The sequence below is a fragment of the Bipolaris oryzae genome (assembly GCF_000523455.1).
Source record: "Bipolaris oryzae ATCC 44560 unplaced genomic scaffold scaffold_61, whole genome shotgun sequence".
In the NCBI taxonomy this organism is placed as follows: Eukaryota; Fungi; Ascomycota; class Dothideomycetes; order Pleosporales; family Pleosporaceae; genus Bipolaris; species Bipolaris oryzae.
The window spans coordinates 19,981-31,996 of NW_006911337.1; the positions used below are offsets into that span (position 1 = coordinate 19,981).

The window sequence follows — 12,016 nt, forward strand, 5'->3', positions numbered from 1 at the left end:
TGGATAGTCGGGACTTTAAACTCCGAGCCGAGGCTTGTGATTAGAAACGTGACAATTCGATTAGGGTGGGCGTGCTGCACTTCGTCCGACCAACGTTCTTTCATTCAAACCTCGAAATCTGTGTTTTCTTTGTTGTCGCCTTTGTTTCTTGGGTTCTCGTCGGTCAAATCTGGTATGGTAGCCATGGCGCAAACGACTGGCGTTGTCGTTGCAGGCGCATCCGTGGCAGCCCTTGTAGCGCAACCGGCATGGAGAGACGGCCTGCTGGCTGCGCTGGCTCGCTGGACAGGTTATAATGCGCCTGGTGGTTTGTGGAGGATAGCTGCGATTTTTCTTGCCTTGGGCAACCTGAAGAACCTGCCTTTTGTCTGGCATGTATGTATATTTTTACTCAACACGAGATGTGAGCCAGCAAACTGATCAGGCACCTAGATACGCATCTTTCGCGCCATGTTTTACCACATTTACGTCCAGCCCACGCCCATCCCTCCCCATGCCCTGTTCCAACCCATGATCTCCTCGACTCGGACCACCCTCGTCGAAACAGATTACAACTTGCACAAGTCCAACAGTACCTACTTCAGCGACATGGACGTTTCACGCACCCATCTCTTCACTGCATTGATGCGTAACGCTATCCGAAAACAGAGTCGCCGGTCTGGCGCCAAGGTGGCTGGAGCCATGGGAGCCACAGAAGGCACACCTGGCAGGCATATCATCGCGCTAGGCGGGATAAGTTGTCTATTCAAGAGGGAGATTCCGCCTTACCAAAAATTCGAAATGTGGACCAGACTACTATGCTGGGACAGGAAGTGGTTCTACCTTGTCACTCATCTGGTCAAGCCAGGTGTAGCCCAGCCAGAGAGCTGGACACTGCAGCCTTGGAAAAAGTCAAAGAGCCGCTCTGCAAACGTCGATCCGGAAAAGTTGAAAGGCGCAGTTTACGCGACTGCACTTGCCAAGTACGTCATCAAGCGTGGTAGAATCACAGTACCACCAGAGCAGGCCCTCATAGACTCCGAAATGGTCCCGTCAAAACCAGAGGGATGGGAATACCACGGTCCCGCGGCTGAGCAAAATGAGCAAAGCGAAACCAGCTTACCCAAAGTTTTCCAACCAGACGAATGGAACTGGGACGTCATCGAGGCGGAGCGACTGCGCGGGCTGGAAATTGCAAGCAAATTTGCCGCCATGGACGGTCTGCATGATTTCTTCGATGGCGGTAAAGAAGGCGTACTAGGCGAATACGCGGATCTTCTTTTCTAAGTCAAACAATAAAGACATTTCGGCGGAGTAATTACGGGATAGGTCAGAAATGAGGGTTCAAAGAGCGATTAAGACGGGCGGATAATGCGCAAGAAGGGAAACGAGATGAAGTGACAACAACAACAGCAACAACAACTCATCACGCACAGCCTCTCTTGAACGGTGGAATGCGATATTATCATACATCGAGCGTCTGCATACACACAGACAAACACTGTGTGCTACAACTGTGCAGGCGCTCTGGGGAGTTCGATACCCTAAGTACACTTAGACATGCATACCATATACTCTTTATACATAAATAGAAAAATAGATGGCTTTTTCTTCCCCTCGGCATTATCGCCCAATTACTATTATTATTCCTATTCTCCAACAAACAACTGCGCTGCTGAACCTAATTTTTTTTTCTTTTTTTCTTTTTCCTCTCCTGATTCAACTCGAATACTCGTCGTCAGTATCAAACGCCGCGCCAGTAGCTTCTATCCGCATGGCCATGAGGATCTCTCTACATATAGTTTCCAATTCCAAGCCACGCGCAACCCGACCATCGAATGCGTCAATGAACAGCAGCTTTTCTTTGGCGCAGGGCCAAGGGTGGTCATATACAGCTCCACCCCACATCCAGAAACCATCGGCGCAGTCTATGTGAATCTCTTCCACATTAACAAACTGCTTGAGTTGCTGTGCTTCAGTACGGTAGAAAAATTCATCACTGTTCTCCCGCTCAAATTTGAGACGCTTGACTGCTGGTGCGATATTCTTGTAAAGGTCGAACCTAGAAGCCCCGATATCCATCATATCAGTATCGAGATCCATCCAAACATAGCGCTGTTCAGTTTTAGTGGAGTATGTTTCTTCCTCCTGCTCATCAGGCGTGAAAAATCTCTCGATGGCGATCTCGGACGGGATATCTTTAGTGGATTTTGTTACTGCAGCAACCTCGAAGAAGACTCGCTTATAAAGTCCAAGGTTACGGGCTTCCCGGCAGGACTGTAGTATGGCTGGTATAGGCGTAGACGATACCAGCCGGCCATAGCGTTGAGACCACTCTCGAAAACGCCGGACATCGACAGTGCGCGGTTCGACTGTGTCCGTCCAGATTTGCTCTCGAAGCTCCTGAGGGAGCCGAAGAAATGGATGAAAAGTGGCCATGATGCAGGATGGCGACCAATGATGCTAGCACTACAGCTATTAGTCGGGGGAGTGGGCAGCAAAAGGGCTGATATGCTGTAAGAAGCAGGCGAAGGCTATCACACCAAGGTATGTGTTCAATGCTAAACACTCCGCACTTAGCCTTGCACCATTAGAAAAAATCCGGATCAAATCCGGTGTGGCAAAAGGTAGGTTGACACAATCTTGAGAGAGTCAGGCCCAATTTTGGCTGACTTGCTTCTGTACCAAGACCGATACAAGTACCAATGCAGGTGCGGGTGAGCAGGGGCCGGGGTATTTCACCCACACTCTGTAACGTGGACGCAAACGGGCCGGCTATACTACAACATGGGGCGACTTTTGCACGTGCACAAGGGCATCTCCACAGTACTAGCGCGCGCTTCCTTCTACCGAGATGAGCAAAGCAGAAAAGCCGCCTCGAGGTACTTGGCGACGCCTTCCGAATTGGTCGACAAATCCGAACGATGAACTTGCGTCTGTTCAGAAACGCTATAGTAGCTATGAGCCTTACTGCACATAGGCAGGTGGCCTAGCCGAAGGATGCTCGATATCACCTTCCAAGACCCGGCTGTGTCTACGTTCTAGAACTCAGTACCAAGTAGTCACAGGGAGTCGGGACGAGTAAACAGATTACATTATGGGCGAGAGCCAGGGTTTATCCTCCTTCTTTCCAACTTCACAAAGAGTGCCGTAGACTTCTGTCTGACATATTTCTTCACCTCAAAGACATCTTCCTTGCACTTTATCTTTTAGTAAGCTTGCATCATGAGGACTTCTTTGGCATTGCTGTTCACAGCGCTTGCTCAGCGAGCTGTCTCGACACGCACTCCACTCCTCCAATGGGACCCCGATACGGTCTACGACTGTGCGGAATGGTTCAACAACGGCGAAGGCGATACCTGCAAATACATACGCAAGCTCCACGGCAATAAGCTCCTTTCAGACAGCTAACAACCTACCCTCGTGCTGATCCTGTACCTTTTATTACGTAGTCACTCCAGCAGAGTTTCATGAATGGAACCCTTCAGTTGGCCTTGATTGCAAGCCCTGGCGTTTCCAATCCTACTGCACCATCACTCAAAGAAAACTGGACGCCTGGAAACCAAAGACAACTTCCTCACAGGTGACCACCACCACTACGAGCACAACTTCTTCTTCTTCTTCTTCTTCTTCCGCGCCTTCCCCCACCGCCTGGAACGCACTGGGCTGCTATGCCCAGTATCCAACCCACCCGCTCCTAGAGCAGAATTTGAATGCAGACGGAGATGCAGCTCTGACTGTTGCAAAGTGCAAGGATAGTTGCTACCGCCGCGTCTTTACCTACGCAGGTGTACAGGGGGGCAATCAGTGTTGGTGCAGCAGCTTCGTAGGCGGAGAGTGGACGGAGAATCAGAGTGACTGCAACGTTCCTTGTACGGGTAATGAAGCGGAGATGTGTGGAGGCAAGGGCGTTTTTGATGTTTTTGAGGCGGTGCAGGAGGATGTGCTTGCTGCTGCTACCACTGCTACTAGTACTACTACTGAGAGAAAGAGTGTAGAGACTGTTAGCACGAGTTTCAAGACTGCTACTACGAGCAATAGTGCTGTAAGCAGTGGTGCCGTGAGCAACGGTGCCATCAGGAACATGCCTCTCTTCGGCATGAGGTTTTAGACTCACACCATGCCGATAATTGTTTCCCAGTGATTGTAGATTTATTTTTAATACAACATCCAGTATTTACTTGTACACAGCAAGCACTGACTGTATCCTGCCGTACCGACAAAATACAAGTTGCACCCCCCAAGTCAATGCTTTTCCCAGGGGTCTCTTTTTTTTTGGCACCACCACCGCGCTACTACTAAGTGTACCTCCTAACTGTGCCTCAATCCTGCAGTACCCAAATTTCCACTTCCAACAGGTGACTCATTTTACGACTCACAGAGCGAGGTCTAGAACAGTATTGCTATTAGTATGCTAACTACTTAAGGGGGTTTAGGAATGAGACTTTGGGCGTTTGCGACACCCTTGTCAACTAGTAGTATGATGATTGCCAACAAAACTGACTATTCCTAATTTAGTCGCAACGCCGGGCTTCGCTCGTAAATAACCGCGAAAAGGAAAAATCCCTGGCTACATGAGTTTTGCTACGCGGGGAGAGCCTTGTGACTAAGCGCGTTGTTAATTGCCTTTGTGCAACGCAAGTGTACGGGTTGTCGTTTCGACCAGGTTGACGGAGTTACTCATGCAGGTACCTTGTTCTTCAAGACCGACTACTACTACTACTACTACTACTACTACTACTACTACTACTACTTACCCCCTTGCACACCTCACTTGAGACTCCCCCCACCTAATTTGGAAACTTATTGCTTGTGGTGGAAAGGCGTTGTATCGCATAACCAAGTCAGCAGCGTCGTTATATGCGAGTTCGATGGTACTGGACGTAAACTTACTAACCTCCGTAGTCGCGAATTTTCGTCCAGCTTACTATACCTCGATCAAAAGATATGTTTTTGATGCTATGAACTATGAGAAAACAATTGTGTGCCGGGTGACCGAAAACCATTTTCAGCATATTCCTTTATTTTTTTTCCCTACTTTTCTCTACCTTCTCGTCCGAATTTTGACAGCTATTTTTTTTGCGCCTTTTGAACTTACCAGTCCATTCTTCTTGATCGTGTCGTGCTGTTTTCTTCTTCTAAGGGGAAAATTGCAGACAACGTTCGCAGCAGCGCCCACGCAAACCGGGCATCTTCGAATTTCAAAGTTGCGAAATAAGTTTCGATTTATATGGCTGAGAGAAATGTTTATTTTGCAAGCCTGACTTTTTTTTTCAGATGATAAATAGGATTAGTCTACGTTGCTGATTTTGTGAAAGTGGGAACACAGGAGTTGTGGCGAGTAATTCCAGGGACAATGTGGGCGAGGACATAATTTCTGGAGGTTGTCTAGCATCGTAAAGCTCGTCGTAGCCTGTGACCTTGGTCATTCCCAGCACTAGTTTCTCAGCACTAACACCAATAGAGATTCTCAAAACTAATCAGATTGCATTTCGTTGTGCACAAAAATCACTTTAGGGATTAATCGCAACATGTAGTAGCGAATAGTCACAAGAACAAAGCACAATAGGAACTAATATTCTCAAAATCATGCATTGCAATTATTGCTACCAATCACCAATGCCTCATCCACTCAGTAACAAGAGGCCCAAGAAGAATTCCAAACCATCCGACCCTAGTCTGTACAACTCTTAGTTGCAAGTAAGATCGGCAGTGTTTCCATCGTAGCTGCAGAACCTGCTGTCGTACTGGAAGGCAAGCTGTGTGTCCCAAAAGTCAGTACTCGTTCTTTTTCTCTTCTACTAATATTTCTGTAACAGATGGAGAGGGGAAACTAACGTTGATGTAGCCACCGTCAGACTGAGTGTAGAACTGGTTGTGGCGACCAATGTACATGCAGTCGTAGTTGGTGTGGAAAGCACCCAACTTGAGCGTCATGCTGACAACATCGGAAATGGCGCGGCGGTCCTTGACGTCCCAGCCCTTGTTGTAGCACACGGTAGCGACCCAACGGTTGCGGTCTGGGTTGTTCTGGTACATGAGGGCGGTGGTCTGCTTGGTGAAGGTCTCACGGGCCGGGTTCCAGTCCTTAAGGGGGAGGAGCTTGTTGAGGAGGGCGTTGAAGATACGGCCGACGGCTTGACCGGCGGCGCCAGAGTGGTCGCCGATGACTTGGGCGTTGGCGGAGGGGGTTTGACGCTTCTCGAGATCGGCGGCGAGGTCGAGGACCTCGGAGGTCAGGCCGTCCTATTGTGGGTTAGGTTGGGAAGAGGGTTTTTGGAGGGGATATGGAAGTCATACGCTGGTGATGATGACAGGAGACAAGGCGTTTGCCTCAGGGATGGCTGCGGCGTTGGTAAGGGCCGCGGCCATGACAATCAAGGGGACGGTGAAACGCATGGTGATGGAGGAGAGTGGTGGAACAAGAGTGATTCTTGAGAAAGGATTGAAGAGTGCGTTTGGAGGGATTGAAGTCCGAAGATGTGCTTTGAAGGCTGGATCTTGTTGTGAGTGGTGGTTCTCCTTTGCACGTCGTCTTGTCCTCTTTATATACAGATTTCTGAGGTTACCAAGCTGCACTTCGAACCCGTTCTATCTGCTTTCAGATTGCAATATCAATTTCGCCGGTGGTTGTTTAGCACGAATCAACCTATTCGGGATAGACTATCAGTGAACAAGGGGAGCTCTGACTCGGGGCTGTTGAGATACCTTGTTGAATCGGCCTATAGAAGGGGCTCTCTATACCCCGTGTAGGGATATGCATCCCTCACATGGTGTTTTCCACGAATGGAATGGCTGTATGCCTGACACTTGTGGATCACGCAATGTGCCCTGCATTATGCGGCTGTGTACCTATGTACATGAACTAGCAATGTACATCCTATCTGAACTGTCTATTCATTCCATCACTTTCAAAGTTCACATGATTCGAGATGGCAGATTGTGACAGACCACTAAAGACCTAGCAACTTAGTGAGCAGCTTACGTTGTTCATGCACATCATGTCAATTTACAGTAGGTGGATAAGTAGATCCGTCATCTACACAAATGCCGACCAAAATACTAGCGTAGACACGGCACAGGTCCCACTTGTACATCAATTCATTCTTTAGGTCCGATATCCACTAGCTGTAGCGCTATACACGTAGCTCAGTGACTCGAAAATAGGCCTGGGGAAGCTTAGATCCCCCCACCAACTAGGATCCCTTTACCCGTCTTTACGAATAAAACCCACGTGCTATCAACGGACTTCGAATGCCAAGAGAACATATTACACTAAGTGCTAGAACTACAGCTAAAAGTAGCTACTTATCTTGACCCGACATCCAAGAATCTCCACTACTAGGTTCAATCAGGTAACTGAATAGCGCGTATAATCTTAGAGACGTGCAATAGGAGATAATACAATGCGAAACAAGCGGGTTTTGTACGCACATAATACATACAAGCAAAGATTGATAGGGACTGGACTGCCATGCACACTTATCATCTCTTAGTCCAGAATTTCAACCCGACCACCAAGTGTTCGCCACACAAAATCTCCCTAACAAATAGCAGGAAAAAAGGTCCCATGATAAACACCAACGTTGAGAATAAAGTTTGACATGAACGATAAGGCGGAACGTGCCATGTCAGCATCAACCTACGTACTAGTGAGTACTAAAGTAAGTAAAACTCGGACCGAGTCCTCGGAGCAGGCCCGACCGAAACCACGGATGATTGGCAACGATCAACGTGTGCCAGAAGATTGCCCCAGTTTCGTTCCTTTCTTTTGTTCCGTACGCCAGTCGAGAAGAGGGAAAGAACGTGGCCCGTTGTTGCGCCGGAGGTTTTTCTCTCTTGGCCGGCAAACGCCATCATCCCTACAAATTAGTGTACTTTATCCCTTGTTATGCGCAATTACTACTCTGGGATAACGAATCCACTTGCTGGTTGTGATAGCGGAGGATTTTTCAAACTGGCATTTTGCTTGTCGACGGCCCTTTTTTGGGGGGGTTAATACTGACTCTTTGGAACAGGGTGGATCGAGACGAAGGATTCTTGGTAGCGATAGCATAGTGTGGATGCGAGTGATCGTGTGTTAGGTGAGTAAGTTAAAAACAAGCATTTAGTCGCCTTGGTCGGAGCTTGGTCGGAGCTTAGTTACTAGACTGGCGAAATACGAAGCATTGGCCCCGTTGATGTATGATGAATAGTGGCGCGCGTTGTATATAGGGAGAAAGTCTACCGAGTGCAAGGACTTTGCCTGTTTGCTTGTTTGCTTTTCCTTGGCTTTTTTATCCGTGATTGTGGCTAGAGGGGAAATGAATCGGAGGTCCGGTCCACTTTGATGCTGCTGTATCGGACCGAGATGATTGCAATGGTTCGTTGTTACTAGTCCCACCCCTGTTTCTGGAACTTGAATCGGGGTTCAAACGTGATTGTGCACAGGCCCTGACTTGGATGTCGTGCCTATCCTAATGCTTTCCATGATAGTGGTTGTACATGTCACTCTACTTGTGTCCGTGCTGGCATATGATGGCTGCAAATAACCTGCTCGTTTGAGGCTCAGCTCCAAGGAGCTGATTTTACCCGATAAAGTGGATTCTCTTATAGTATTCACTGTACTAATTTTGCCAAGCCCACGTGTCTTTCTCTAGGGTAGTATTACTTTACTCTATTGGCTCACGAGAATCATCCGGATGAGAATCAAAGAAGGATACAAAAAGACTATAAGTATAAACCATTTCCTACCCCTAAAGACAAATCACAACAGCAACATCAAGTCATTTTCAAACTCCTCACTACTACACTCATCCACATAGTGTAAACTGTACAAAGTACGACCTACCTCCCCTCCATTTCCTACCACCTCCAACTAACCGTCTCCCTCTTTCAGCCACAAAAATGAAGCTCTCACCCTTTACTCTCCTTCTATTCCCCCTCGCAGCCAGTGCTTGCTCCAACTATCAATCCTGCCACTGCTACGACTCAAACGGGGTTCCCAACGACCGCGTCACAGCACAAGTATGTAACGGGTTTGGCGACAGAGCTTCAATGGCGGATCCGAGTCAAGGGTCCGATGGCGCACGCGAGTGCAAAGCCAACAAGTCAAAGGAGGTTACGTTTAACAATTGTTCTTGGAGGCAGTGGTGTCAGATTGCGGGTGCGACGGGCAAGGATAGCAGTTGCCGTGATAAAAAGACATAAAGTGTTTGTGTTTGAGGGTTTGAGAGCTGGTGGGGTTCAGCGAGAAAAAGGGAGAGATAAGAAATGTTGGGGAGGGGAAGGGGGTTATTGATAGTTTTGGGTACGAGGGTAGAGTTGTGCTTGACGCTTCCGCCTGTAGAAGGAGTGGTTGTGCACGACATTTTAGTTATGAAATAATACATACCTAATCGATATACGGGACTTGGAATCGAAGTAGTCTTTTTTTTGTCATAAGTTTATTTGAATGGTTGTATTGGTCTATACTGGTCTAGAACTAGGGTCTCTGAAGTAGCTAGATACACTTAGGGCTTTTTAACGGCAAAGGTTATTGACCACCCCCATAAGAGCTATTCATCACCCCCATAAGCAGATCCCCCTACTTAGCGTAGGTTGTAATAAAATTTATTCTATCTTAAGTTAAGAAAGTAAAAAAAAGAAAGTGAGAAAATACGCCTCTCTATCTCTACTTTTGCTTCTACTTTTTCTTCTACCTCTTCTCTTCTCCTCCTCTTCTCCTTCTATATTATTTATTACTTTTTTCTCTCTTCTTCTTCTTCTTCTTCTTCTTACTTAACTCTAATTCTTTAAATAAGAGTAAAGAAAGAAGAGAAAGTAATAGAGAGAAAGATAGAGAAAAGTGAAGAGAGAAAAAGAGAGAGGAGGGTAAAAAAAGAGAGGAAGGCGTAAATTACACACAGTGTAACACCAATGCCGACCCCTACCTTATAGGGGTGGTCAATAACCTTTGCCCTTTTTAACACTGAAACTAAAGTGGGGACCATGTGAGAAGAATAAGACAAGAAAGCGTCTTCGGTACCAAAACTTGTAAAAACTCCTTCCCTAACTCGGATTCAAAAGAATGTAGTTTAAACAACTGAATTGTCTTTTCAGATTTGGTAGTCTTGTCTTGTTAGTTTGGTGGAGAGAGAGAGACTCGAAGTCATATGTTTACCGTGCCTAGAAATGCGGGGGAGGTACGGACTGTCCCGTGAACTTTATTCAGCGGTCCATTTTAGTTGATGAATGAGTAGGGTATAACGTAAGCTTTCTGTTGGTGTACTAGTGCATTTACTACACTCTTGCATCTTGTATACCTACCGCTATCTATACTCTATGTAGCTCTACTCAATCCACTAGCTGGCTGGACCAAGAGCTGTAGCTTCATGTTATTGTACCAAATATCATTGTTCATTGTCTACTCTTGTTCGCTCTTGAAGTAAGAAACGCGTGTTCCAGTTTAGTTTACTCTATACCAAGCTTATGGTTCCACATACGTCACACACAGGAAGCAGTAGTATCCCAGGAACTTGGTTCACATCTTGGCAATATATACTATCAATATAATTGCTTGGCAATTATATGTGTAGAAAACAACGCTTTCAGTAATTTATGGAATCATGAGCATGCCAGCTTAAACCGCATGTTAAATATATAGGAATTTGAATACAAAAAATGTCGTAGCCTTAAGAGCTAACTACAGGCTGGGGTTGAGCAAGCTTGAAAGTACCATCCTCAAACAAGACCTTCCTGACCTTGGTGTTGCGGAGGTCATCACGGCCAGAAAGCGAGGAATCAGCATAATAAAGAAGCCAGTCATTCTTGAACTTGACAATGGACTCGTGGGTAGTCCATCCCTTGACAGGCTGCAGAAGCGTGTTCTTCCAGTAGTAAGGACCGTCAGGCTTGGTAGCGGTAGCGATTTCAATAGTGTGCGAGGTGCCGGTGGAGTACTGGAGGATATAGAGGTTGCCGACCTTGTTCAGAGATGGGGCCTCGAAGTAACGGCGCGGGCTGTCTGCCTGCATGACCTTGCCGTCTTGGTCGTAGATGACGAGTTCCTTTGGTGTGGTGGCGAGAGAGGTGAGGTTGGCCGAGAGCTTGGCAAAACGGGGCCCAATGGCTGGGCCGGAAGTAGGAGAAATGTTACCGAATGCGGACGTGTTCTGGAAATCGCGTTAGCATTCGCTTGGCCATGCTTGCCAACAGCTGGGGTTGTGCGGGAAAGGCGGAGGCTTACCAAGGTGTTGTTGGTCCATGCTTGAAGCTGGCCGCCCCACAGTCCGCCCCATAACATGTAATAGTCGTGTCCGTCTTGCAAGACTGTGGGGTCAATACTGTAGGTGCCAGGAATCGGGTTGGGTTCGGGCTTGAATTTTCCGTCCGGCTTGTCAGATTTGGCCACTCCGATGCGGAAGACATCGTCCTTGTCCTTGGCTGGGAAGAACAGGTAGTAGTAGCCATCCTTCTCCGTCGCATCAGGAGCCCAGAGTTGCTGCGACGCCCATGGAATGTCTGTGAGGTCCAAAAGCTATTTTTTTGTCAGTTACAAATTCCACCAATCTCTAGTCAAAGAATGGCTATGTACCTTTGGTCCAACTGTAGCAGGCTTGGTGTAATCGGTCTGAGTAAGCACATAGTAATCCTTCATGTCGTATTGCTGTTTTTTTTCGTCAACTTGCATTCGCGACATAGAAATCCTGAAATACTGACCACCGGGGGTTGCCTGGTCGAGTTCCAGTCGTGGGATCCATAGATGTATACAGTGTTGGGATCATGCTTCCAGACGTGGGCTGCAGGGTCGCACTGGTGGAAGGTGCTGATAATCGGGGGATCGTAAGCTTGAACCGACATGTTGGAGACGTGGAATCGGTCACGAAAAGAATGTTTCGCAAGCTCGGTTCACTGATGTACAATGAAAGCCTGGTTGGTTTCAAGAAGGCGTGGACACCCAACCTTTTAAGGCCCTCATAGCGTAGCTCGAGTAAGTCATTTTAGTGTCTGACATCGGGTAAGCCCCACCCGATTTTTAGGCTAATATCAAAGGAATAAGCAATCTGAAAAGTTTAAA

The 12,016-nt window shown here is 47.4% G+C and overlaps 6 protein-coding genes across 6 annotated transcripts; 3 read left to right on the plus strand and 3 right to left on the minus strand.

Annotated features, from left to right (window-relative positions):
• Positions 1-183: 183 nt before the first annotated feature.
• On the plus strand, positions 184-1,266 carry COCMIDRAFT_26139 (uncharacterized protein; the record flags this gene model as incomplete). The annotated part of the gene is made up of 2 exons (XM_007689572.1): positions 184-375; positions 433-1,266. The coding sequence occupies 2 exons, from the start codon at positions 184-186 to the stop codon at positions 1,264-1,266; spliced, it is 1,026 nt and encodes a 341-aa protein (XP_007687762.1).
• A 432-nt stretch (positions 1,267-1,698) lies between these two features.
• On the minus strand, positions 1,699-2,418 carry COCMIDRAFT_94758 (uncharacterized protein; the record flags this gene model as incomplete). The annotated part of the gene is made up of 2 exons (XM_007689595.1): positions 1,699-2,124; positions 2,197-2,418. The coding sequence occupies 2 exons, from the start codon at positions 2,416-2,418 to the stop codon at positions 1,699-1,701; spliced, it is 648 nt and encodes a 215-aa protein (XP_007687785.1).
• A 786-nt stretch (positions 2,419-3,204) lies between these two features.
• On the plus strand, positions 3,205-4,090 carry COCMIDRAFT_36583 (uncharacterized protein; the record flags this gene model as incomplete). Its single annotated transcript, XM_007689581.1, has 2 exons — positions 3,205-3,304; positions 3,432-4,090. The coding sequence occupies 2 exons, from the start codon at positions 3,205-3,207 to the stop codon at positions 4,088-4,090; spliced, it is 759 nt and encodes a 252-aa protein (XP_007687771.1).
• Positions 4,091-5,669: 1,579 nt separating this feature from the next.
• COCMIDRAFT_94780 (uncharacterized protein) lies at positions 5,670-6,378 on the minus strand (the record flags this gene model as incomplete). The annotated part of the gene is made up of 3 exons (XM_007689596.1): positions 5,670-5,738; positions 5,818-6,225; positions 6,280-6,378. 3 exons carry the CDS (start codon positions 6,376-6,378, stop codon positions 5,670-5,672), a joined length of 576 nt encoding a protein of 191 aa, XP_007687786.1.
• Positions 6,379-8,865: 2,487 nt separating this feature from the next.
• COCMIDRAFT_36585 (uncharacterized protein) lies at positions 8,866-9,168 on the plus strand (the record flags this gene model as incomplete). The annotated part of the gene is made up of 1 exon (XM_007689582.1): positions 8,866-9,168. The coding sequence occupies one exon, from the start codon at positions 8,866-8,868 to the stop codon at positions 9,166-9,168; it is 303 nt and encodes a 100-aa protein (XP_007687772.1).
• Positions 9,169-10,631: 1,463 nt separating this feature from the next.
• On the minus strand, positions 10,632-11,799 carry COCMIDRAFT_94797 (glycoside hydrolase family 43 protein; the record flags this gene model as incomplete). Its single annotated transcript, XM_007689597.1, has 4 exons — positions 10,632-11,111; positions 11,186-11,476; positions 11,534-11,605; positions 11,659-11,799. The coding sequence occupies 4 exons, from the start codon at positions 11,797-11,799 to the stop codon at positions 10,632-10,634; spliced, it is 984 nt and encodes a 327-aa protein (XP_007687787.1).
• Positions 11,800-12,016: the final 217 nt, after the last annotated feature.